This window comes from Anomalospiza imberbis, chromosome 3 (assembly GCF_031753505.1).
Source record: "Anomalospiza imberbis isolate Cuckoo-Finch-1a 21T00152 chromosome 3, ASM3175350v1, whole genome shotgun sequence".
Classification (NCBI taxonomy): domain Eukaryota; kingdom Metazoa; phylum Chordata; class Aves; order Passeriformes; family Viduidae; genus Anomalospiza; species Anomalospiza imberbis.
In genome coordinates this window covers 101,302,773-101,325,842 of record NC_089683.1, presented here as the reverse complement: position 1 = coordinate 101,325,842, position 23,070 = coordinate 101,302,773, and the positions used below count along the sequence as shown (strand labels likewise).

The window sequence follows — 23,070 nt, the reverse complement described above, 5'->3', positions numbered from 1 at the left end:
GGGAAGGGGGATTTCCTCCTCGCCCTTTTCCAATACGTGTAGTGAGCAGAGGCGCGCCGGCGCGGGCATCCTCCGGGGGCACGTGTGCGGTACCTGCGGGTGCCGGGCAGCGCCGCGGATCCTCCGCGCCCGGGGCCGTGCGGGCGGAGCTCCGCGCCCGCGGCCCCGCCGCCCACTTGCCATGCGCTGCCCGCAGCCCTGCGCGGCGGCGGGGGGAGCCGGCGGCGGCCCGGCCCGGCCCGGCCAGCGCAGGCGGCGGCCGCCCTGGGGTTTCCCCCGTCCCTGCCGCGTCTCTCGGCGCTGCGGGGGTTGAGGCGGGCGCGGCGGCGGGGGAGGAGGGAGGGGAAGGGAAGGGAGGGGGGAAGGAGGAGCCGCCGCCTCTGTGGGGCGGGCGGGTCGCACACACAGACACACACACACAGACACTGGCACAGCGTGAGGAGGAGGAGGAAGAGGAGGAAGCAGCCTCGGCGCTTGAGGTAAGGGCGGCGGGAGCGGCCACCATTGAGGCGGGGGGGACGGGGGGCGGCCGTGGCTCCGTCCGCGGCTCCGTCCGCGGCTCCGTCCGCGGCTTCGCGCCCTTGGCGGCGAGCGGCGCTGCCCGGGCCCCCCGCGCCGGGCCGTAACCTTGGTCTCCCCCGGCCGCGAGGGAGGGGCACGAGCGTGGGGGGCTGCCACCAACCTGTGGGGCTGTCACCTGTGAGGGTCTGTCGCCCTGTGGGTCCCTCAGACCCGTGTGGGGCTGTCGGACATGCGGGGCTGTCACCTGCGAGGGTCCCTCACCCCCTGTCGGGCTGCCATACGTGTGTGTCTGTCACGCATGTGGGTCTGTGGTACATGGGTGTGTGTCACATCGGTCTGACATGTCTGCGTGCCGCACACGCCTGTGTGCGACATGCACGCAGGGCTGTGCGCACACGCGTGTGCCTGCGTGTCACCTTCACGCGTGTCCGTGTGTGGATCCGTGCGTGGATCCCTCTGTGTGTGCGCCTGGCGGCTGGAGCCCTCCCCTCATCCTCGCTGCCGTACTTTCTGTGTGTATCCGGATTTTGTCAGTGCTGGGCGGTGTGACAAATGTTTCTGTGTAGTTAAGTATAACTTTCTTGCAGTGGGTTTTTTTTCTTCCTTTTCCCCCTTCTTTTGTTTCTTTTTTTTTTTTTTTTTTTTTTTTTTTTTTTTTTTTTTAATTCCCTGCAGGCTTGCCTTTGAAGATTGTTTATTTTCTTTCATATATATACAAAGGTCTATGGGGATACAAGTGCTCCTGTCGCCTCTGTCTGTGTGGTTGTAATTTACAAGACATTTGTAAATCACACACTGGTGATTTTCAAAGCAAGGTGCAAAAGCAATATTTCCATTTCTATTCCATACCCATTCCAAGGCTGTGCACTGTATTCCATGCACGACTTTGAATTATGTGCAGTCAGACACCTGTTACTTAATCTTGTTTATGCTTTCCAGTTACAGTTATACAGCCTTGTCTTCTTTATTTTAAATATCTCAAAATAAAGTACAAATATTCTTTTATGCTATCATCTAGTAGAAACCCAGGGATCTAATGCACTTGTGAGGTATTTAATGTGTGTTTGTTAGGTAATACTTTCCCAAAGGGGGATGACTTTAGAAAGTTATAGAATAATCATTATCTCAGGGGGAGTTTATATAATGTTAAAGTGTCCATGGGGATGCATCTCTAGGGAAGGTGGATTTGACATGGAATCAAAGTCTTGCACAGTATAAATCTTCAGTAAACTGTGCATCATCCTCTATTAATACGTAAATAATGTCTGTGTTTCTCAAACTTTGCTTGCTGTTGCACCATGGAATTTTCAGTTTAATAATTGGTGTTAATGAGGGTCCTGGGGAAATTGTTGCATTTTGGATCCTGCTAGGGGATGGAGCAGATGCTTCCATAACACGTTTGTGTTCAGGGCTATATTCTGGAGTTTACCTGAGCAGTGTTAGCAAGCTGATACTACTCACTTCGGGTTAATTTCCTTCCAACTTCTGGAAGTGTTACGACCACAGTACTTGCAGGCTTTCACCAGATCAAGGGTACCTAATAGTGTCATATACTACAAAAGAATTATTGTTATATGCAGACAAGCAATTTTTTATTGTGCAGAGACAGTTCCTCAATACGAATTGAGAACAGATTTATTCCTCCCTGCAACTGGTAACTTTATGAAGTAGTTAAATTACAGAGCTCTAGGATGAGAATTCTCTTCCACAGCCATTAATACCAGTGCCTTCACATGTCGGTTTTGATTAATCTCTTGATGATATCATTAAAAACCAGGTATTGATAGGAAAGTCAAACCCCTGGTGAAAATATAACTGCATGGCTGTCAAAATAGAATGTGAGGATCTGACTTGATTGCTGGCTGTGGATATGCACTTGGGAGAGTAACAATGCCTTTTATTTTAAAGACATGCACCCACGCATAGGAGCTTTGTTCTAAAATACTGTTTTCTGTCACGAATTTATGCATAACCTACACTCTCTGCTTTTTCTTAGAATGCAGGGAAGACAGAACCTTGAAGGGGAAGAGAGAAAGACCAAAATGGGCAGGAAAGAGAAGTCATTTGAATTTCCCCTACTGACAGAGGAAATACTTCCCTGTTATGTTTCACGCAAAATATTGTGTTATTTTCATCTTTTCAGAAATAATGGCAAGTTGTTTGGGCTTGATATACACTGCTGACTTCTGTTGCAGACTTTGGGCATTTGTTCCAGTAATATCTGGCTGTGATGGTGAACTTGGGGCTGTGCTAGAAGTCTGTCAAGTATTTGTTACAGCTGTGTAGGAACTGATGGCTTCATTTTCACCAGGCTTAGGTATACTGTGTTGAAAACTTCTAGGGATGTAAGTTTTGTGCTTATCAAGATGACTTGTTTTGTATTTCTGTTTCATTTTTTATCTTGTCATTTTTATGGGCTTTTCAAATTGTTTGGTGGTTTGCTTTCCTTGGTGGTTTTGACAGCTCAATTGCTATTCCCTCCTCTTCATAATTTGCCAGAGACTGAAGTCTAAAACTGCTGTTTTAATATATTCCTTGAAATTGAATTAATCCCTTTTCTAGAGGAAAGGGAGGAAGGGACAGAGGAGTATTTATGAGAATTTTAGAAATGAGAACCAAAACTTAATGCAGACATCTTACCTAAGAGAGACCACTTACAAAAATTGTACCTCATTGATTTTGGAGAAGGCTGGTTTCCTCTGTAGTTTCAATCATCTGTCCCATTAGATTTTGGGAAGTGTTTTAAATTGGTTTAGAAGTGAAATTTTCCAAGTCATAAAATCTCCAGTTGGTTGTTAGTGGAAATCATTACAAAGGGTTGCATAAGCATTATTTGTAGGATGGCTAATCAGCAGCCTGGGCTTAGTTCCATTCTCTAATAAATAGATGCATTGTGCTACTTCAAAAATTGCAAAATTGATGGCTTGAGTACATTTACTAATTTTGCAAGATATGTCATGCATCTGGTTTGGGGAAGACTCTTTGATGTCTGGAGAAGTTGCACACAGTGGAGGTGTTTATGATCCAGCCTGTTAACTCTTCAAAAGTTTTTTGATTATACTATTTAGGACATCTTATTCTTATGAAAGATTCATGCATAGCACCACATCAAAATTACCTATGTGCACGCATCAAAGGCTCAGATAAATTTTATTTGGCAGGACTTTCTGGGAGCAGGTTTTTTGGTCCTCTTGCTTCTGCAGAAAAAGAATGTGATTTTTGGACTTTGTATTCCAAAGAGCTGACCTGTAGAGGGTTAGAATATATGGGATATCCCTGGTATAAATACCAAAGGTACTGTGCTTTGGCATTAGCCATCCCGCTTTGCTTACGTCTTGCCCTGTGAACACTAAGCTATGAAAATCTATCTTGCTGGTCCTCATCCATTTTATGGTGGTAGTGCTTTCTGGAAGCTTAGTAAATATGGCTAAAGAGGCTTGTGAAACCGTGGAAGAAGACAGGTTCCTAGCCATTCTGGAATTAATTCATTAGGCCTAGTAGTAAGTTCCTTGTTCCAGAAGGACATGCTCAAGTATCTGAGGGCCTGGAATAGGGTGCCACAAGATTGGAAGCAGCATCAGAACAACCCCTCCGCCACTGTCTTCAGGGTGCTGATGCTGGGAATCTGCAGTCTGGAGGGCAAGACTCTCCCAAGCGGCTTCTGCAAGTCACAGAAATAGATGGTGCAGCTCAGCTGTGGCTTTAGAGATTCCTCTCCAGCAGACTTCTGGGTGATGGGCTGCTGATGTCTTCCCTGCAGGGATCTTGGAGGGAAATCAATGCTTGCATCCCCTCCTTGTGAAGACCAACATCAGCTTGTACGAGGTAGTGAAGTGCTGTGGCTTCTTTTGTCAGATTACCTTACAAGTCAGTCATTCTACATGTCAGCCACTGAAATAAGTACTTGTTAAAGTTGTACCTGTGCAACAGCAAAAGAATCTTGATTTTTGGAGAAGAATGAGACAAAACCTTCCTCTTCCTCTCCTCTGAAGAGCCTCCAAGCCTAATATGAAGTCATAGTATCCTGTTTCCCTTGTTACTAGTTTTGGATAAATGGTATTTGTGAATGATTAAAATGTTTCATTTCACCTTTAGAGTTCTTAGAGGCACTAGTCAGTCTTCCTGTGGGAGAGAGCCTGTTCCTGGGGAGCAGTGCAGGCGTCGCTGAAAGGTTAGGTTAATGTGGTGTATCTGGTCATGAAAAGGGAGAAGTACAAAGTATCCAGCTTTTAAGGCTACTTGCCTTTTGCACGGTGTAGGCTTCTGTGGCACATGGGGCTGTTACTTGTATCTCTTTGTGGTTTCCTGTTCTTTTCCATTGCCAGTGAGTGTTGTTAAGCTCAGTCATGATCCTGTCCCACCTGTGGCTCATAGCTGGTCGTGGGAGAGACAGACCATGGATACAGCGTGGAGCATCCCTTGTCCTCCCCTGTTTCATGACCACCTTGCAGGTGAATCCATAATCTGACTTTATGCAATTGCTCCATGCTGCCTGGTAAAAAATTCTATTCTATAACCCATAGGTGCTCTTAATTCCTCATAGTGGGTTTCTCACCTTTCTGTATGCAATAGCCAGGGATCAAAGTGCAGGTTAAAAAGTTGGTTGGCAGCTGTCATACATCCAAAACTAGGGCCTTGCTTTCCATTTTATATGGGATGTATAATTCTAACACCATGAGGCCCTTCTCCTGGAGAGGTAAGAGTCCCTTGTCTGATCTTTCCTCAAAATAAGAGCCTGTTCTTTCCCCAGTAACAATAACTGGGAGCTTTAGGCAAATGAGGTGAGACAGCCTGTTTGGAATGTGCTCTATTGTAAGGGCTGTTTGCGGACTGGTTGAAATTGGTGTTGCTGAAGTAACAAAGTGCCCCTGCCCTCTCAATTCTGAAGAAACTGGTTCTGTTCAGTTGACTTTGGGGCTCTCAAATTGTAACTTCCTTTGTGAGCCAGCCTTGCAACCTAGAAGACCTTGAGCAGATGTGTAACATTACAGAAGCTGGATGCAAAAAGGTCTGTTCAAATGAAATCCTCTACATTGTTCCTTCTCAGATGTTGTACCAATAGATCATTTACTTGAAAAGTCTTAATCTAGTCTTGGTGTTTGTATTATGTCATTTTTACGTGCAGCACCATCTGAAATTATGAAGATAAAAAATTTACAAATGTCATCGAGCTATCAAATAGTTACATAGAAGTAATTTATGTCTGCAGCTGGTCTAGCAATATGCCAGCCAAGAGGGAATATATATTAAGCTACAGAAATTTTGGGTGCACTTTAGTAAGGAGGAAATGGATATGAAAAAGGTATTAGAGAGCAGGCTCTTTATTCTTGAAGTCACAGATAAATTTCCCTTTCTAACAATTTTTGCATTCAGCCTGAGCACACATGTTCCGGCAGACTGGAAGTAATCAGCCAGGAGTTCAGTGACTAATAAAGGGGGCAAAAGAGAATAAGGACTTGAAAGGTTAATAAGGAGCATCTCTTGGATTCCAATGACCTAGAGTATCCATGATCCTGTGAACACTGCTGATGTGGAAAATAACAAGTAATAAGGGAGTTCTCTGAGATGTAAGCTGTGGTCTTGAATGACATAGGTGGGATGAAAGAACTTCTCATACCAAAGGGGCATTTTTTTCCTCCTTGATCTTGCAGACCATTCCAAAACTCTACAGGTTTTTCTGCTCCCATTTTTCTACTCCTTGAACATATTTATTTACCATGCCTAAAATTGCCATGTCTCTCACATTTGCCCTTTGTTTTTCTTTCCTTGGGATGTGCACTGTTGATGTTGCTGCATTTGCTGTACTTGTTGCATGTGCAGATGTTCTGTACTCTCCTCTCAGCCGAGGCTGTGTGCTGGATCCAGGGTGCTTGACTCCATCTCTGCCATCAGACTGCTGCTGCCACTGCTGAAAGGAAACAGAGGGAAGAAAGGGATTGATAGCTGCAGTGAGAGCCCGCTTGTTTTGAAATACACAAATTAGGATAATTCGTACAGAATTCTTCTCAGTGAAGTGTGTGTTGAAATGGGATATGAATGCCTTATTGGGAAGTAGGAAATTGAGCCATGGAGTGATTTCTTTGGCAAGGCTAACGTGATCTGTTGAACCCAACAGAATTGGTATAATTTTTTCTGTGAAGGACCGTGATCATGGAAAGAAAAGCATTTCTGAAGAAGGCGTGGAGAGAGGCTGATGAATTCTCTGTAGGTTTGTTTGCAGCAATGAGAAGGAAGCTCAGATGTGTTAAAGGAGAGGCTGGGTAGCACGGTGCTGTGTCTGCAAGGCAAGGCAGAGGCTGTTGGATGATTTGATTTTACTCTTTGTTTTTCAGATATAGTTCTTGAGGATTAGTGCAGATTAATTGGGTGCTCTGGTGGATTTGGAGAGCTGTACTGCATGTCTGACATCAGCAAAGAATAGACTGAGTAATTATTGCTTTCTGGTCTTTCAGCCTGTGTTATTTGCGTACTGCTTCCCTAGCAAAATACGCTTAGGAATAGTGGTCATACAGTAAATGACAAGGGAAGATGGAATGTGGTTGCAGGTATATCAGAGCAGATTGTAAATGAGGTGCTGCAGTCTGGCATAGGAGCCGTGAGTTGCAGGTAACGTGGATACTTTGGCACCCCTGCTTGGCTTGTCGTTTTCACACTGGAAATCTCCTGTATCCGTGGATGCTGCAGGTGCGGCGGAGCTCTCGGAAATTCCCCTCAGCGTGTCTGCCATCCCTCACATGATGCGCTTATCTGCTTTGATTGGAGAATCCCCGGGCTGGAGGAGAAGGTGGGGGCTTCGCGGGGCGGGGAGCGATGTGACCTGGGAGAACAACAGAGGGCTCAAATAGGGCAGCCCGGGCGGGAGGAGGCTCAGCTGCCGCTCGGTGTCCCGGAGTGCTGCCGGTGCCACATTCCCTCAGGCAGGGCAGCTGGGGCTCGGGGAGCCTGGCGGCCTCCTCTGCTCGGTCTGGGGCTGGCAGGAGCAGCCCCCGCTGTGCATCTGCGTTTGCCCGCGGGAAGGTCCTGGCATCTCTCTGCTGCGACTGAACTGATACGGAGACTCATTTCCTTTTTCCCCAAGCCCTTCAAATCTGGCAGTACGTAGCAGTCTGGCTGTTCTTTTTGCTGATGGTCTCGGTTTTTGCTATGAAATACAGAGTAGCTTTTTGATGACCTGTGACTGTACCAGGTGGCTGGGAAGAGACATAACTTCTAAGAAGACCTTGGCCCAGGTGAGGACAAACTGGGCAAAGTTTTTTCCTAGTTATACAGGTTGCTGCTTTTCTGCATTCACATGTCACTGGTATAGTTTTGCTTTTCTCAAGCAGAGTCCTATCTACTTGGATGCATCCTAAAGTACTGTGCATGTTTGGATCTGCATGCTTTTAATTTTTTGTTTGTGTTTCTTTACAAACTGAGAAAGTACTGGAATTGGCATATGTGCCAAGCTTGGTAAACAGATGTTGATAAAATGGTCTCCTTTGAGATATCCTAACGAGAGCATGAGGTTAACTAGAAGAGCCATATAGAAATAGTTGCTGTGCCATTTCATCTGTGTGTCTTTATACTAGAAAATGTCTTAAATTAGTCTTTGCATCAGGTAACAGAAGTATTTGCACTGCTTTTATGGGAGTAATGCCATCTCTTCCCTGTGGAACTAGTGAAGAATGACACCTTGGAGGAAGCATGTGGTACTTAACTGGGAGAGTTAATAAGTTGGTGTGGTGCTGGTGGGCTCTGTAACCTGCAGGGGCGCTTTTGTGGATGGATGTATGGGCTGTGTGCTTGGGAGAGGGAACCCCCAAAGGCACTCCTGTGACCCCAGCTGCTGCTGATGGTCACAGAGCTGTCTGCATCCAGCAGGGAGCAAAGGTGCACAGAGCCTTGGAAGGATAGGAAAGGGTAACAGCAGGATCAGTCCTCTGCATTTTGCTTTTACCTCTCTAGAGAGCTGGGTGAGCATCACTGTGGAGAAATGCTGGGTGTTGTTCTTATTGAATGTTTCTGCTTGCTCGGTATAGAAGGGATAAAAATCTTCAGCTCCTGTGGTCTGGTTGAGCTCATTCAGAAGAATTCTTACTAGTGAAGTTTGTACTACAGAGCTGTGGTCCCTGTGTGGATGGAAGAATCACAGCTTGCTTAGACCTTCATCTGGTAGTCTAAATCTTGTAAAAAACCTTCATATTCTCTGCTGTATCTTCATTTCCAGTGCTAAATCTTTGGATTGCAGTCTCAGAGAAAAGATGATCTGTTGGGTTTTGGCTGCGGTGACAGTCTACCAGTTGATTGATTCAGGGTTTTGGGGGACTTTTTTTGGAGGTTTTCTTTCTTAAAGACCTAAAAAAATGCTCTTAAACGTTCTTAACATTCTTTAAAAAAAGTTGTTGTTCTTAGTTGTAATGACTTTTGTTTGTTTTGTGTGGATTCCTGTTTGTTAGTTTCTTACAGCTTTCCTGTGATGAACTAAAAGCCTCATGTAACCTAACTGCACTTCCAGATGTGGGGAAATCAAAAGAATATGTTTGCAGTAATTCTTTGCTATACAAACACATGAATTTATTTTGTAAATGCTTCTTGTATTTTAAAACACATGAGGTGAAAGCAATACTTTACAGGAGTAGCTGTGAATTGGCATGAAATTGGTTACTTCTGAAAAAAAAAAAGAGCTTTATTGTTGTTTTTTTGTTTTTTTTTTAAGTCTGTGGCACTTCAGTTTTCAAAACTGAATCAATATACCAAGAAATGCATGCTGTGATTTATATACCTCTGATTCAGTTATGCTCAGTTTATAAACAGTGCCTGGTAATCTTCCCTGATCTCATCCTGCTTTAATTTTTAATTTACCATTGAAAAGACACTGCTCACTTTAATCTGGAATAACCACCTCCTCTCCCCACAGTAGAACAAATGAATAATAATATTGTGAAAACAAAGATCTATGTGCAGCTCTCAAATATCTGACACGTTAAAAACATCAACTGAACTGATCTGAAATTATCTGGAAAAACATACAGGTAGTTTTTCAGGTAATTTTGAATCATCAAATGATTGATTCTCTGAGTGGTTTTCCATGATTCGGGTGCTGAGCAATGTGGCGACACTTCGAGGTTTTTGAAAGCTGGAAAACAGTTTTTGATCCTCACAGGTGGAAATGGCAGAGGAAATTGCATTGCTGTGTTAAGAGTTACATTATTTGGTTTTAAGGAATTGGCTCCATCCCACTGTAGTTTAGTGTCAGAATGTTTGCTGGGTATTTTCATTCTTACTTCTAAGTGCAGTTGTTTACAGAAGACAATAATACTACAACATATGAAACATCTTTTTTGTTAGTCTTTTTGGGGGTTTAGTTTTTGAATTATTTAATTTTTATAGAATCAGTTAGGTTGGAAAAGGCCTCTGAAGTCATTGAATTCAATCTGTGATCCAACATCACTGTGGCACTGAGTGCCACGTCCAGACTTTCCTTAAGCACCTGCAGGGGTGGTGACTCCACCTCGCCCTGGGCAGCCCATTGCAGTGTCTAACCACCCTTGCTGTGCCTAAATCTCCCCTGGTGCAGGCTGAGACCTTGTCCCCTTGTCCTGCCACTGGTTTCCTGGGAGGAGGGGCTGACCCTCCCCTGCTTGCAATCTCCTGTCAGGGAGTTGTACTCCCTCAATAAAGGGATACATCTAAAAGAATAGCATGAACCTTTACCAGCATTTAAATTCTCATGAAGACCTTCATGAATAATTTGAAATTTAAAACTTGTGTTGCTTCACCTGGTTTATTTGAAAGATCTGTGGAAGCATTTGTTCAAAGCATTAGTAGAAGTAATTATTAGAGTAAGGTGTTGGTTTTGTGTTTGTTTTTTGCTTTTCTTTTTAGGAGCTATGAAACTATATATGTAAACATTTCAAAATTGTAGACTTATGGTATTTTTTTAGGTGAGCTATATCTCTTCCTTAAAAAACTGACTGGTAATTTAAATTATAACCACTTTTCTGGTGATATTTCTTGATTTCATAAACCATTACCTGAAATCCTTCACTTACTGAAAAGCCAACTTATAGTTTCAATTAAAAAGTGCTTCTGCGTACATGAATACCACATTAATTATACAAATAAATTTCTGGCTGCCTTTCTTTTTGTAGAAGTTGATGAAAAGATAATGTTTCTCAGTTAATTTTAAATCATTTAAAGGAAGGCTTATTTAAACATGACTGAAAGTGGATTAATCCTTTTCCTCCTTCCATCTCTTCCTGCTATCATCACATCTTGGGTTTTAGAAATTAACAAATGTTGTCTAAAGGTCTGTGGCAGGGAATGTTTTTATTATCTCGGTGGTCTTCAGTCCAGCTGGTAATTAGCACTTCTTTTAGTGACTGAAACATAATTTTAACAAGATTTGGCTCTTCAATTTGAGCAGTGTCTGTTGACAGAGCGTGGGTGTTGCAAGCAAGTAACCTGAGTCCATTTGAGTCTTGCATCTCAAAATTCGATTCAAAATCATCCTACCTCATCTGAGGGGCCTTTTGGATAGTTATTGAAATTTATCTTTTCTCTCTTACTGCGATGCTGTTGTGACTGGGTTTGTGCATCTGCAGTTTTATCAGGGATGATTCATAGGCCGAAATGGTGTTTGTCCACTCAGTGCTTCATTCCTTTCCCCTTTCAAAGGGAAAATAATGGGAAAAAAGCTATTATATCTGAAAGATAATAGCTTCTCTTTTATTGTTTGACAGTGTGTGGTTTTGTTTTTTTCTTTTTTTTTTGTCTTGAAATTTGACCTAACAAAAGAAAGGTAATGAGAATCCAAATAGTGTCAGGATTGGCAGGGGGATTTGCCATGTATGAAGAAAAAAAATGACCTGAGTACAGCACACTGCAAGTGCACAAACCCAGCCCTCCAGAGCTGGAGATTGATTTAATCAGTCTGTGTTTTTTTGAAGGTGAAACAGTTAATTTGAGACCTTAATTTCAGAGCTTTATTTGTTCCCTATGGTCTCCACATCCGATGGGGCTCCGTTTATCCCTTCCAAAATAAAGCGTACATCCACAAAGCTGGCTCAAGCTTTCTTGTTTGTAAGATCAGATGTCAAAAGCATTCACTTTTTAAGGATGGAGAGGTACTGGTGGAATTTTAGATGGCCGTGTTGAGACTGATATAATTTCAAAACCAATTTTTAGCTCAATTTAGCTGAGCAAAGAGTGGCAGTCAGGACACTTTTGATCCTGTAGGAGGAGCGGTGGTATTCCTGGGTTAGGACGGGTAACCCATTGTGACACAGGAGGAGAGGGGCACAGACAGAAAGCTGTTTGTTGCTTGGTATTCTTTTGGTAATTCCACCACCTAGTCCTCTTTCCCTCTCCCCCTGTCTTTTGTGTATGGGCATAGCTGGTCACACTTTAAAAAATAGATTTCTTTGATCTAAAGCAAGACTTGGGTTAAATTTAGTATGACGCACACTCTCACCCACAGTGTTCTGATTAGGTATTTTTCAATATCTACCTTAAAAGTCATGATAATGCCTGAAAAGAAGGCTCACTGTCTTGTGAACCACGAGATCCAGAGCAGATTTCAGCAGTGCACATCAGAACAAGTGCATAGTTCCAGCCCTGAAAGTATGAACTGAAGTACAGCACAATGTAAATGTCAGCTCAGGAATGTGAGGTAGGTTTGGTATGATCCCTTAAGGATTCTTTGTTCATGGCCTAAATTGCAAGGTTTCTGGGGCAGGGACTATCCTTGCATTATTTATTTTATGGTATTTATTCCAATGTTTGTTTTTTTTTATTTAACCTGCTTGGTGCCCATTTGCTGATACCTCAGATGAGAGAATACACTGCAATACAGCATTTTTAATTAGAATATATATACAGAACTGATATATGCAGGTTAAAAAGAAATGGCATCCATGCTGTTCAGTTCAATGTGCTGAAGTACCTAAGGGTATAAAGCAGCTTTCAGACTGTTTAATCTCTTTATATTCCAATTGTTGAGACCTTTTTTAACATGGCGAGATGACTTCCCCAAAGCCTGCAGCCCATGAGTGTTAGCAACAGGGATCTGGTAAATTACTTCTTGACCTTGACTTGGAAATCAAAATGTAGCAAATCAGGGACATGGCCATGCTCTACCAGTCCAACTCCCAGGGGTGCAGGGTAATGTATGGAGCAAGGTGTTGCTTACACTGCTCACACTCATGTGCCATGCAGTATTAGGGGCCATTATCTTTAATACCTTTGTTATGCAACAGATCCAGTTTTGATTTGTAGCCCAGAAAGAGGAAAGTTTCAATTTTAGAAGCACAGTCTGTTATAGGGTACTTATCAAGCAGTCTTTTTGCATATGGACATTGACAGCAGTCTTGCAGCAGAAATGACAATGTTCTTCTTGGTGTTGTTTCTAAGTTTGAGGATTCCCTGTGTAAGTCTTTTAAGTCAGAACATAACTCAGGAACATTTTTTCTTTTCTTTTTTTTTTTAATTGTTTTGGCAATAAAAATGGTATGGACATAGTCTGAATCAGCAAAGCTGGCTTAAGGGGACGCTCAAGTGAAAACCATATGATATATAAAAAGGAATTTTCTTATTTTCTTTTGCAAAGAATCAAAGTAGCTGTGGACATCAGGCCTACCACTGAACATTTTAAAACTAATTTATAAGTTTGTTTATTTCTGTTTCCTCCCTCTTTCTTTGTGTTCTGTGAAAGGCAGCAAACAGCAAACCCTGAACAAGCTCAAATGCACAGCTGGATAAGAAAAGAAATAGAAGGGGCTGGGCAGAAATTGCAATCTTACAAAGCATAGATCTAGAAAGCTGTTTCAGCTATGCTAAAAATTATTTACACTTTGCAGTCTTGCAGTTCTCAGTGATCTAATAGTGGTTCTGGAATCTCTTTTAGGCGTTGTACATATTTGTTAAAAATGCTCCTTCACCCGAAGAATTTATTGCACTGGAATGGGAGGAGCCTAGAGCTGAACACAATTTTTGGTATATAAGCAACAGAATAGAAGTGTGAAACATTTCCAGCTACATGTGTTTAAGATCAGCCTAAAAATTCAAGCTGTATGTTTTAATGATTTTTGATCAAGTGGAACTTCAAAGATTTTGACTTCCCTTTAAAGTGTAAATTTTTGCATTGGACAATGTAGCACAAACCAGCATTGGCTGCCTTCAGATGAGATTTGCTTCAGTGCAGCTGGCAGCATCAGGCCCAGGATGTTTGCACAATGAGGCTTTGTAAACCTCCTCTGCAGAACTGCAATGCTTTGATCTGTTTACTGGACAAATCAAAATTAAGCTGATGTATTCTTTTTTTTTTTTTTTCCTTTCTTTTTTTTGGTTTTTTTTTTTTCCTTTTTTCCTTAGGAGAAACTAGCACTCAGGAAATCTGGCCGGCCATATCAGATTTTGCCCCAAGAAATTGCATTAGTTTAAAAAAGAAGCATTGTACTCCAGCTTAATGTTTAAACTCAGTGTCAAAACGTTAGGGCAGAATAATGCACACCGATAATGCAAATGGTTTTCTTGGGTGAATTTCAACTCCTGTGCTAGTATCTGGGAGAATATGTTTACTTTCTTGTATTGAAATATCACGCTATTTCCATCACAGTAAAGCCACTTTCAGCTAGCTGGTTGCAGCCAGGTTCAGCGATAAGAAATCAAAATTGTTTTAAAATGTATCTCTGTTTATTACAGTGTAACTTTGCTTTTATACTTTGTATTATCCAGTGACTAAACATGTTTACTTTAAACGGGCTATGTGTTCCAGGAGGGTAGAAGCAAAACAAAAGTGCGTTTGAACTAGTTGTAATTAAATTTCAGCTCTGTACATTTTCTCAAGACAAGAAAAGCTGCTGGCATTTAAACCTTGCAATGCATTATGGAGTGACTACCAGTCAGATCCTCCTATGGAATTAAAACAAATTGGAAAACAGAGAGAGAAAGGGGAAGAGAGATTTGTGTGAATTAAATGACTATGGCCTGTGGTTTGCCAGGCTCTCCTGCTTTGTTGATGATGGCTGGTTATGTAAACTTCTTCCCACCACTTTCTTCTTGAACTTGCAGCAAAGCAGTTTAGTGTGGTGTAACATCTGCTGGCATAAAAGTGGTTGTAAATAAAAAAATCTTTACTGTGCAGCCCAGTAGGAAGGAAAGAAAGGATAGAAAGGAGTGTTCTCTAGAAACACAGATGGCTTTAGTCATTAATAATGTTTTATGAAATAATTTTTAAAATATGATTGCCAAAAAAGGGAATTGTATGAAGAAGTAATCTGAGTGCATCTACTTGGTACATTTGGAAGAGTTTGCTGTTAAACTTTCCTGGACTAGCATGCCCAACATGATTAGCCATGTAGTCTCCCAAGAGTGATGGGACCAAGAGGTTTCCATAAAATGACGGGCCCATTCTATGTTATTTTGCACGGTGCAAAATAATCTTGTGTCATAGTATGGTATGTAATTATCTCAGGAAATATTCAGGGGGGAAAATAATGCTGCTTAATCTCTTTCTCTTGCTGTTGTGGAGGATTGGGATAAAAAAGCATAGATCACAACATGCCGTGTTAGAGCTGCTGGCCTACATTTCAGAGCGAGGTTGGCAAGGAGCAGGCTCCCAGTTTCTGGAACACAGAGTACATCCCAAAGAGAACTATTAGGCTGCAGTAGGATTTATGTGAGGATGCAGAGCTTTCCCTGGAGACAACAGATTTTATCTTGGTGATATGATGTGCTGGCAGCTGCTGGCTTGCTGGCCTGAAAGGAGTATCCATCTTCTTCCCATCTTGTCACCTGCTGCACGATTCCCAGTGCCTGCGTTAGCTGCCCACTTTCCATGTTGGAGTCCAGGCCTGTTCCTTCCTTTCTGTTCTCTTTGAATATGGTGAGACACCCTCAAACTTTACTCTTGGTTGGAGTGCAGGTTTTTATGATAATAATTAATTTCATTGGCCCAAGCCGAGTAAAAGCATTTTTCCATAATTGACCTGGATTCTTTGTAATGCTATAAATGAAGTCTTGGATTGTTAATGCTTTCATCAGCAGTGAGTAATTTCATAGATTGGAAACCTCTTAAACTGCAGCATGATGATTTTGGTTCCAGAGAATTTCTAGAGGTGACTAAAAATTGAGAATTCCCCAGAAAAAAAATAAAAATAAAAGATAAAAGAAAGAATAATAACTTTTCTAAACCATAGGTAAAATTCTGTGCAGAAGCTATAGAATAGTATATAATTACCTCCAAGACACACTGAAATTCTCTGAGTCAAATTGCAGATTGTGTATCTTGGTGCTATTACATTTGCATACTGACAAGAGTTTGTAGTAACTGTTCTATGTTGCACAAATGCTGCTGTTTTTTATTGCTTGGTTTAAATTATGTGGGGTTTATCATATAAATATGATTCATTCTCTGTAGAAAAAGGTCTAAAATATTCTATTATCTACACATCATTTTGGAGGGTGTACTTTATTATCAATTGATATGCTTTTCATGGAATGGAATCTCTGGGCTTCAAGTACTTGACATCTCTGTGAAAACAGTCTGCCTGTTTCAGGAGGGCAGTGCCCTGAGTCTTACTCAGCAAACATCAAGGAGTGATTGTACCTTTCAATTTAGTTATATGCACATTGATCCCGAGTCAAGAGCTCTCTTGACTTAGGATTTCATGGCTGGAGGCAGGCTTTAGGACTTCTGGGGTGGGTTGTGTGTGGTACTGGTAGGAGGCTGTGTGCTCTCTTTGAGTAATAAGTTTCTGACTTAGTGAAGCTGAATGCAACAGCCCTTTATAGAATTCTGTGGTTTACAAAAGTGATTTCCATCACGGTAATCCTATGACCATTAATTGTGTTTAACTGTGTGGTAACCTGCTTCTTTTGTCTGTTTTGGGAGCCATACTGTCAAGTTTTTATTTACTTGGGATGAACAGCCATCTGTGCCTGTAGTCAGTGCCATCCAGGTCAGAATCAGTGCAGAAAAGGTGCAGAGCTCTCTGGTAGCTGAAGATGCCGCTGATCCTCTGGGTGAGCACACGAAATGTTCCAGAAGGTTATGCCAGAGGCTCAAATGATGTAATGCCTCGAGCAGGAAGCCACCGAATTATGTGTGGAGCATGTCAGCAGCAACAGCCTGATGTCCCTGGCAAGGCTCCACTCCAGGAAGGAGCTGGGCTTTCTCAGAAGCCTCACAGGAGAGTGAGTGATGTGCAGCGAGGCCCTGCTGGAGGAGCCTGGCCCGTGGGAGGCAGGGGGTGCTGGGAGGCAGGGGGTGCTGGGAGGCAGGGGGTGCTGGGAGGCAGGGGGTGCTGACACCACATTTCTCACTGTGCTTTCCTGCCCCCGAGTGTGAAAATGACAGGGAATTTTTCACGTTTTCTTTTTGCCTTGTGTGTTTGCCACTTCTTTTGCTTTGTTGTTTTTTTTTTTTCCCTTACTCCTAGATCCTGAAAGAAAAATAAAAAGAAAGAAAGGACCTTTTTAGAAGCTACACATCCAGATTAGGGATATACAGGCAATTCGTGTCTGAAAAATGTTAATAGTTGTGTATCTAAAATTAACTAATGAGCTATGGTCAAAATTCCTTTTCAGCACAAAATGAGAGAAGGTTTGGTAGGTAATGATCATTTCAGTATATTGACAGACTAAAATTGTCATGTTTAAATTAAGTCTCTAATGGTCTTTTCTAAATTGGGTACTTGAACTTCGCTTTTAATTAGAATGAGGCAAAAGGTCCTTATTGGAATTCTAAAGTTATACTCTGGGTAACTCAAGGAGGTGATTATCTGTAACCAAGTGTCCATCAATGGGAAAGTCTTGCAGAAGTGTGTACTTGTCAGGTCATTTTCTCTGAGCATTTCAGAGTGACAGGTGAAAAAGAGCCTTGAATGATGGATCCCTGTGGATAAAAACTTGTTTTCTGCCTGAAACTAAAAATAAAAGAATAAAAATCGGTTAACAAGCCCAGAGTCTTGGTGAAGGTTGCCCATCCTTCCCATAATGAAGGATCATTATGATTCAGCTGGGTCTTTTGGAAAAGTAAGTCTTTTCCTTGTAGGTTATAATGGGGTTAGGTTGAGAAGAGAGAGAAAAACCATGGGGTGTATTTAAGGTGACAGCAAAGGCCAGGTGACAAGTGAAGAAACACATTGTGCCTTACTGAACAGTAGTGAAGAAATGTGTGTTGTGGCCAGAATGAACGCTGGGCACATCAGAATTTGATGCCTCTACACCTCCCTTGGTGTTCAGGTTCAGCTGAAATCCTGTGATATCTAGTTAGGTGTTCAGGAAGTGAGGAACATCAAATCAAAGATCCTTTACAAAAAAAAAGTGGCCATCAAGGTACTTAAGACCAGCTTATTCACTAAAAAAATATTTATTTTTCTTTAGAACATGGGAAAAATGAAAATTGTGGGGGTTTTGTATTTTAGCCTTTACACCCAGTTCTGGAATGAAGGGCAAACCTGAGGCTACAGCCACTGTCTGTTCCTCCATCAGTTGTCCTGTTACTGTGAATTACAAGCTGTTCAGTGTTTCTGCAAGTGAGACTTCACTCTGGCTCTAAATGTTTGCCTCAAAGAATTTACAGTCTCGCTGAAAGGGCCACTGGAGATTTTGGACACAAACAAGCTTCTGAAGAAATACTTAACTGGTGGAAAGACAGAGAGAGAGATTTTTGGTATTTGCATAGCTAAAAAGAAACTGATTTTCTTTATTAAATTTATGAGATTGTACTCATGTGTTTACATGGAACATGAGAAATTTCAGGGCCCCGTGACAGTTCTGCCCAGAAAGCTGTGGATGATTAAAACCAGTGGGGATGCAGGTTCTGTTTCTGGTATGTGCATTAGGGATGCTGGGATGCTCCTGGTTCCAGGGGAGCTGGGCTGGATCCCACGCTGATGTAACCCTGCTGAAATCTGACTGCATGCTGCAAGGGAACAAAAATGGCTGAGGTGTATCTCTCACTGCAGACTAACAGCAGTTTGTATGCTTGAAAATAATCTTGTCATGTCTTTGTTTTCCCAGCACAGACGTGTTTTGGACAGGGAGTTTATTTTAGCATGAAGCTGGCTCTAGTTGATCCAGAAGTAAGTGTAAGGATGCTTTTGTGTGAAGCTGCAAAGTCCTGGAGACCCAGTGATATCTTGTCATGTAATTACGAGCTGCTGAGGTCAGTCTGAAAGTGCATCAGCAGAATGAAAGAGTTTGAGGTATTAAAAAAATAATTTAAAAAAATTTGAAATCACCGTGTAGTCTCTTAGTAGAAGAGCATGCTGTCAATATTTAATGAGAACAAAGTATGTAGCCATAATCCTCTCAGCATTGCTATTTATGATTTGAAACAAATTCTGTTTTAATAGATGTTTTTGGCAACTTTGGGAGGATTCAACAGAGGAGGAAACCATTTTTTTGAACTGCCCTCATTGCTGTAATTGTGATTGCTGTGGTTCTTGGTCCCTCTGGTCTCATACTCGGGGCGTTTTATGTACCATGAGTTCTCAAAGCAAATGCTAGACCCACAACATGCTCTGGCTTCCCTTGGCTGAGACACTTGTTTCTGCAATCTGTTTCTAATATTGAGATTTTTTTCTTCTTCTCATAAAACTTAAACCTCATAAAACTGAAGAATATCAGGTCAAATTTAATTCTGTGTATGCACCTAGTAGATATTGAGATGTTCTCAACTTTAGGCTTCAATTTATTTTTTCTATAAAGGAAGAAAGAGGAAGCTTGATGGAAGAGAGAAAAATACAGCTTCTGATCTAATGTGCAGGAGCTCTTGATAGAAATTCATTTGAAAAAGCAGCAGTCAATTTCATGTTATTTTCAATAATGCTGAAAACACTTGCTTTCTTTTAACAAAATACTGTCTCCTATAAAACATGGATTTCTAATCTGAATTTGGATTTGATTTCATTGTTGAGCACTCTTTTCATTTTCATTCCTGTTTGTGTAAACCTGCTGCTTTTCTTGCTGAAGGGCTGTTGTGCTCATGTCCATTTTAAGGTCTCACACTTAGGTCTTACAGATGGAAATCAATTGGGTTTGTGCATTTGAAAAAAAGAGGAGTGAAAAGTAACACCACCAAAGCAGCCCTGGCCACTTGTACTGCTCAGAGGTACAGAAGTGTTGCGTGCCCCTGTGCTGCCCCTTCCCCTCCAAAGATGGGGAGAGACTGAAGAAGTGGATGCTTTCATCCTTCCAAAGTTTTGGCAAAACAATGGAGGAAATGCATTCTAGCACTAATAACAATAGCATAATTTACTTTTTACCCAAAGCTAGGATGATAAAGAGACCCGATTATATGTCTCAAAATAAAATACTTTATTTTCCCTGCTCCTGACACACTGCTCCATCCTTAGTCTCCATTGTGTTGCTTTCTAGTTTTAAATGCTTGGAAGAATGGGTGCCATGTGTTCCTGTCACCTGCAGCTATGATGCTTCTGCTTAAATAACAGGAATTTCAAAATAAAATGAACTTCAAATGAAAACTCACTCAGTATTTGTTTGCTACAGTGTAAATATTCTGATCCATAAGGAGAAATTATTTCTGGAGGAAAAAGAAGGTCTTGAAATAGTTTACTGGGATTTTATTAGGTAATTAAATATGAATATGCACAATTAAGGCTTTTTTTTTTTCTTTTAAGGGAAAGGAAGACATTTTCTACAATGTGAATTTCTACGGAAAAAAATCTGATTTTCAAAAGGTATGCATTTTCTGTTCTTTTAGTATTTTAATTCTGTTTTTTACTACATTATCTACTTCCTGTTTAAAATATGGTTTACCATTGCAATGCTGCACTGTCCATGTCAGTACAATGAAAAATGTGTTCTGAAAAAGCAGCAGTTGGGGTTCTTGAGAGGAGTTATTAGAAATTTAGATCATAACTGCAAATTCAGAGGATGCTGTGCTCTCCTGAAACCAGATATCCTGACATTAAGGAAGTGTGTACATGTGAGGTTGATCAGGCACAGGCAGATGAGGGTATTCACAGTTCTCAGAGGCCTTATCTTTTTGAAGTCTAACATTCTGGAAAGTTTGGATGAGGAGAAATTGTTCTTTTGTGTGCTCTCCCTCAGGCCAAATAAACTCCAGTGATAACCATTCAAAAAAAGCAGCAAAGTCAATATAAGTTCTGGAGTCTCTGTGTTCCAGAAGATTCTTCTCACCTTATGTTTGTGGAGAACAACTTTTTTACTTTCTTTTAGTACTCACGGATGGGTCACTTGCATACCAATTTATGTTCTCTTTCTAGTCTGAGTAAAGTTTTATCCATGCCACTGGCATAAAGGATTCTTACCCTTTTGGCTTCTGCTGTCTGAAAACTACTTTTCTTCCAGAAGCACCAAGCTGGCACAAAATTCCAATTGCTTTAGCAATCCAGGCCTTGAGCAGGCTCAAAAAGTTGTTGTGGCAAATGTTTGTTTCTGGCTAATCCTGACAGACCTCAAACTTAGCTTAGATGAGTTCTTTGATTCCTGTTCTACTGCAGAGGTGCAGAGCAGGGCACAGACTTCATGCACGAAATTTTGAAGTGATAACGACGAGATGGTGCATTTGCTTTTAATTGTTCTTCTAAAACCACACCTAAATTCATATGATGTTGTCTGAAATGAAATCATGCAGATTGAAATCGCAGATGGGGATTCCAGTTGCTGATGGATCTGCTCTAAAGGGATCTTTAGTAGGAAAATTTCATTTCAGAAAAAGTCATTGACACCAAACAATGTGGTTGTGGTGTTTACCTAGAATTGTAGAATTGGAAGTAATGGTACAAAGGTTGTAGGCAGTGCTCTACCTATCCTACCTTGGCATTATAGATTAAAACAGACTTGTTTTCCTTGTTTTTCACTCCTGTATTGTTGGTTTATCCATGTAGTCTGTGCCACAAGTATTTGGGAATCTGTTGCACTGTGACCTGGTGTTCTGTCACAGTTGGTTTGTTTATTTGTAACTGATAAAAATAATTCTTCTGTGGGCACAAGTACAGTTTAAAAAAATTGAAAAATAAAAAAATAACCCTACATTGGCCAGAAATAGCTTTCTTGGAAAGTAGAAACTTCTGTAAATATCTTTGTAGAGCAATGGTCTGAAAATACAGATAGGGCTGACTTCTTATCCAGGTGCAACAGTAGAAATCTTACTAGCAAGAGACTTAGAATGAACTCCCATTAATGGCAGAACTAAAAGTGATAAAGGAATAGGAGATGCACGAATTTGCCTAGAGTGTCTGTTACATTTGATGCTTTCAAAATAAGAGTAAATATTAGAGGGAAAAGCCCCTTTGGAGTTAGTGAAGGAAATTAGGGATGTTGCTTTTCATTTTCCACTGGATCCTCTTTTTAACAGTTTTAACATAGCATGAAGGAGGATATGCCATAGGCTTTACACAACATCCTGAAAGCCAAAGACATCAAAAACTTTTTGAAAAAAGGAACAGCAAATCTCAAAACTCCTGACTTTCTGCATCAAGTAAATATGAAGAGAACTTGGCTCCATAACAAAACAAAAGTAGCCCCCAGCAGTCACAATTTGTACAGCCAGGTTTAGGGTCTGTGAACAGCATACTGCAGTTAATATTGGTTGCACTGAGGATGCCTGGGAGAGGTTTTCTGGGTAGAAGCCTGTTAAAATATCATATTGTTAAAGATTAAATGGGACCATTCTGTGCTGTCCTGTGTTTCATTACAGTGTGATCCCAGGCAGTATTTCTTCAGGAGATGAGGTCAGGCAGTGCATCCTTAAAGGTTTATTCTGTTGACATAGTGGTGGGTGGGAGGACAGGCCTGTGCAAATGGGAGATGGTGCCTTTATCATAACATATCATATACCTGTAATCTTGTTCCCCTTAGGAGAGCATTAGTCATGTTATTGAATAATCAGGAGCTGCAGGAACTTTGACCCCTCTCCTAGTCTGAAAGAGATTGAGCTGAAGAGAAAACTAGCCAAAGAAAACCCTTTAAATAAAAGGTGGTTTCCAACACTGTGGAAAGGAGAGAGGGCTGAGTCCCTGTTCAAGTTTTTAGTGTAAAACTGGGCATGATGTTCACTGGGCATTCCTGATTGGAATAATAATTAAAACAATGTACTGTTCCTCGCAGTTAGCTCATTGATTTTATTCATCAACACTTCACAGTTGATTTTTATGGAGGTGAAATAAGATCCCTGTGGTATATTTACAGAATTGAAGACCTTTTTATGTGAAAGACAGAGTCTGAATATTTGGCATGTGAGCTTTTGATTAAATTACCTGCTCCTGTGCTCCTGTGGGTACTTATGTGTCACTATATCTCTGAGTTGGGGAGCTAAGAGAAGCATTCCTTGGCCAAACCTTGGTGAAGTTCCCTCTGTGTAATCTGCCTGCTGCAATTACAGAAATATTTTGCACTTGTTTTTCTTGTACCTACTGAGCATAATTTAGGATGAGTTTTAGTCCCAAACTTTTTGCTGCCTGTTCATTATAAGGGCATGTTAGCTGATCCCAAATGGAAGTGACACTTTATAGGGGAGAGAATAAAGAAAAGTTGCCCTTCTTGTTAGGGACCAAAGCCATTTGCTCAGATTGCTGT

At 41.4% G+C, this 23,070-nt stretch overlaps 1 protein-coding gene across 5 annotated transcripts in view; it reads left to right on the top strand.

Annotated features, from left to right (window-relative positions):
• The first annotated feature begins 387 nt into the window (after positions 1-387).
• PLCB4 (phospholipase C beta 4) overlaps positions 388-23,070 on the top strand; it is a 185,911-nt gene continuing 163,228 nt past the window's right edge. For 4 of the 5 annotated variants that reach the window (XM_068186061.1, XM_068186059.1, XM_068186060.1 and 1 more), the window contains exons 1-2: positions 388-479; positions 20,148-20,207. Coding sequence is in view for 1 of the 5 variants with exons in the window: in XM_068186062.1 (XP_068042163.1) it covers positions 7,689-7,751; positions 20,148-20,207 (123 nt within the window). In the remaining 4 variants the exon portion in view is untranslated. Of the gene's footprint in view, positions 480-7,547; positions 7,752-20,147; positions 20,208-23,070 lie in introns of those variants that run through there. The other variant, XM_068186062.1, reaches the window with a different exon arrangement.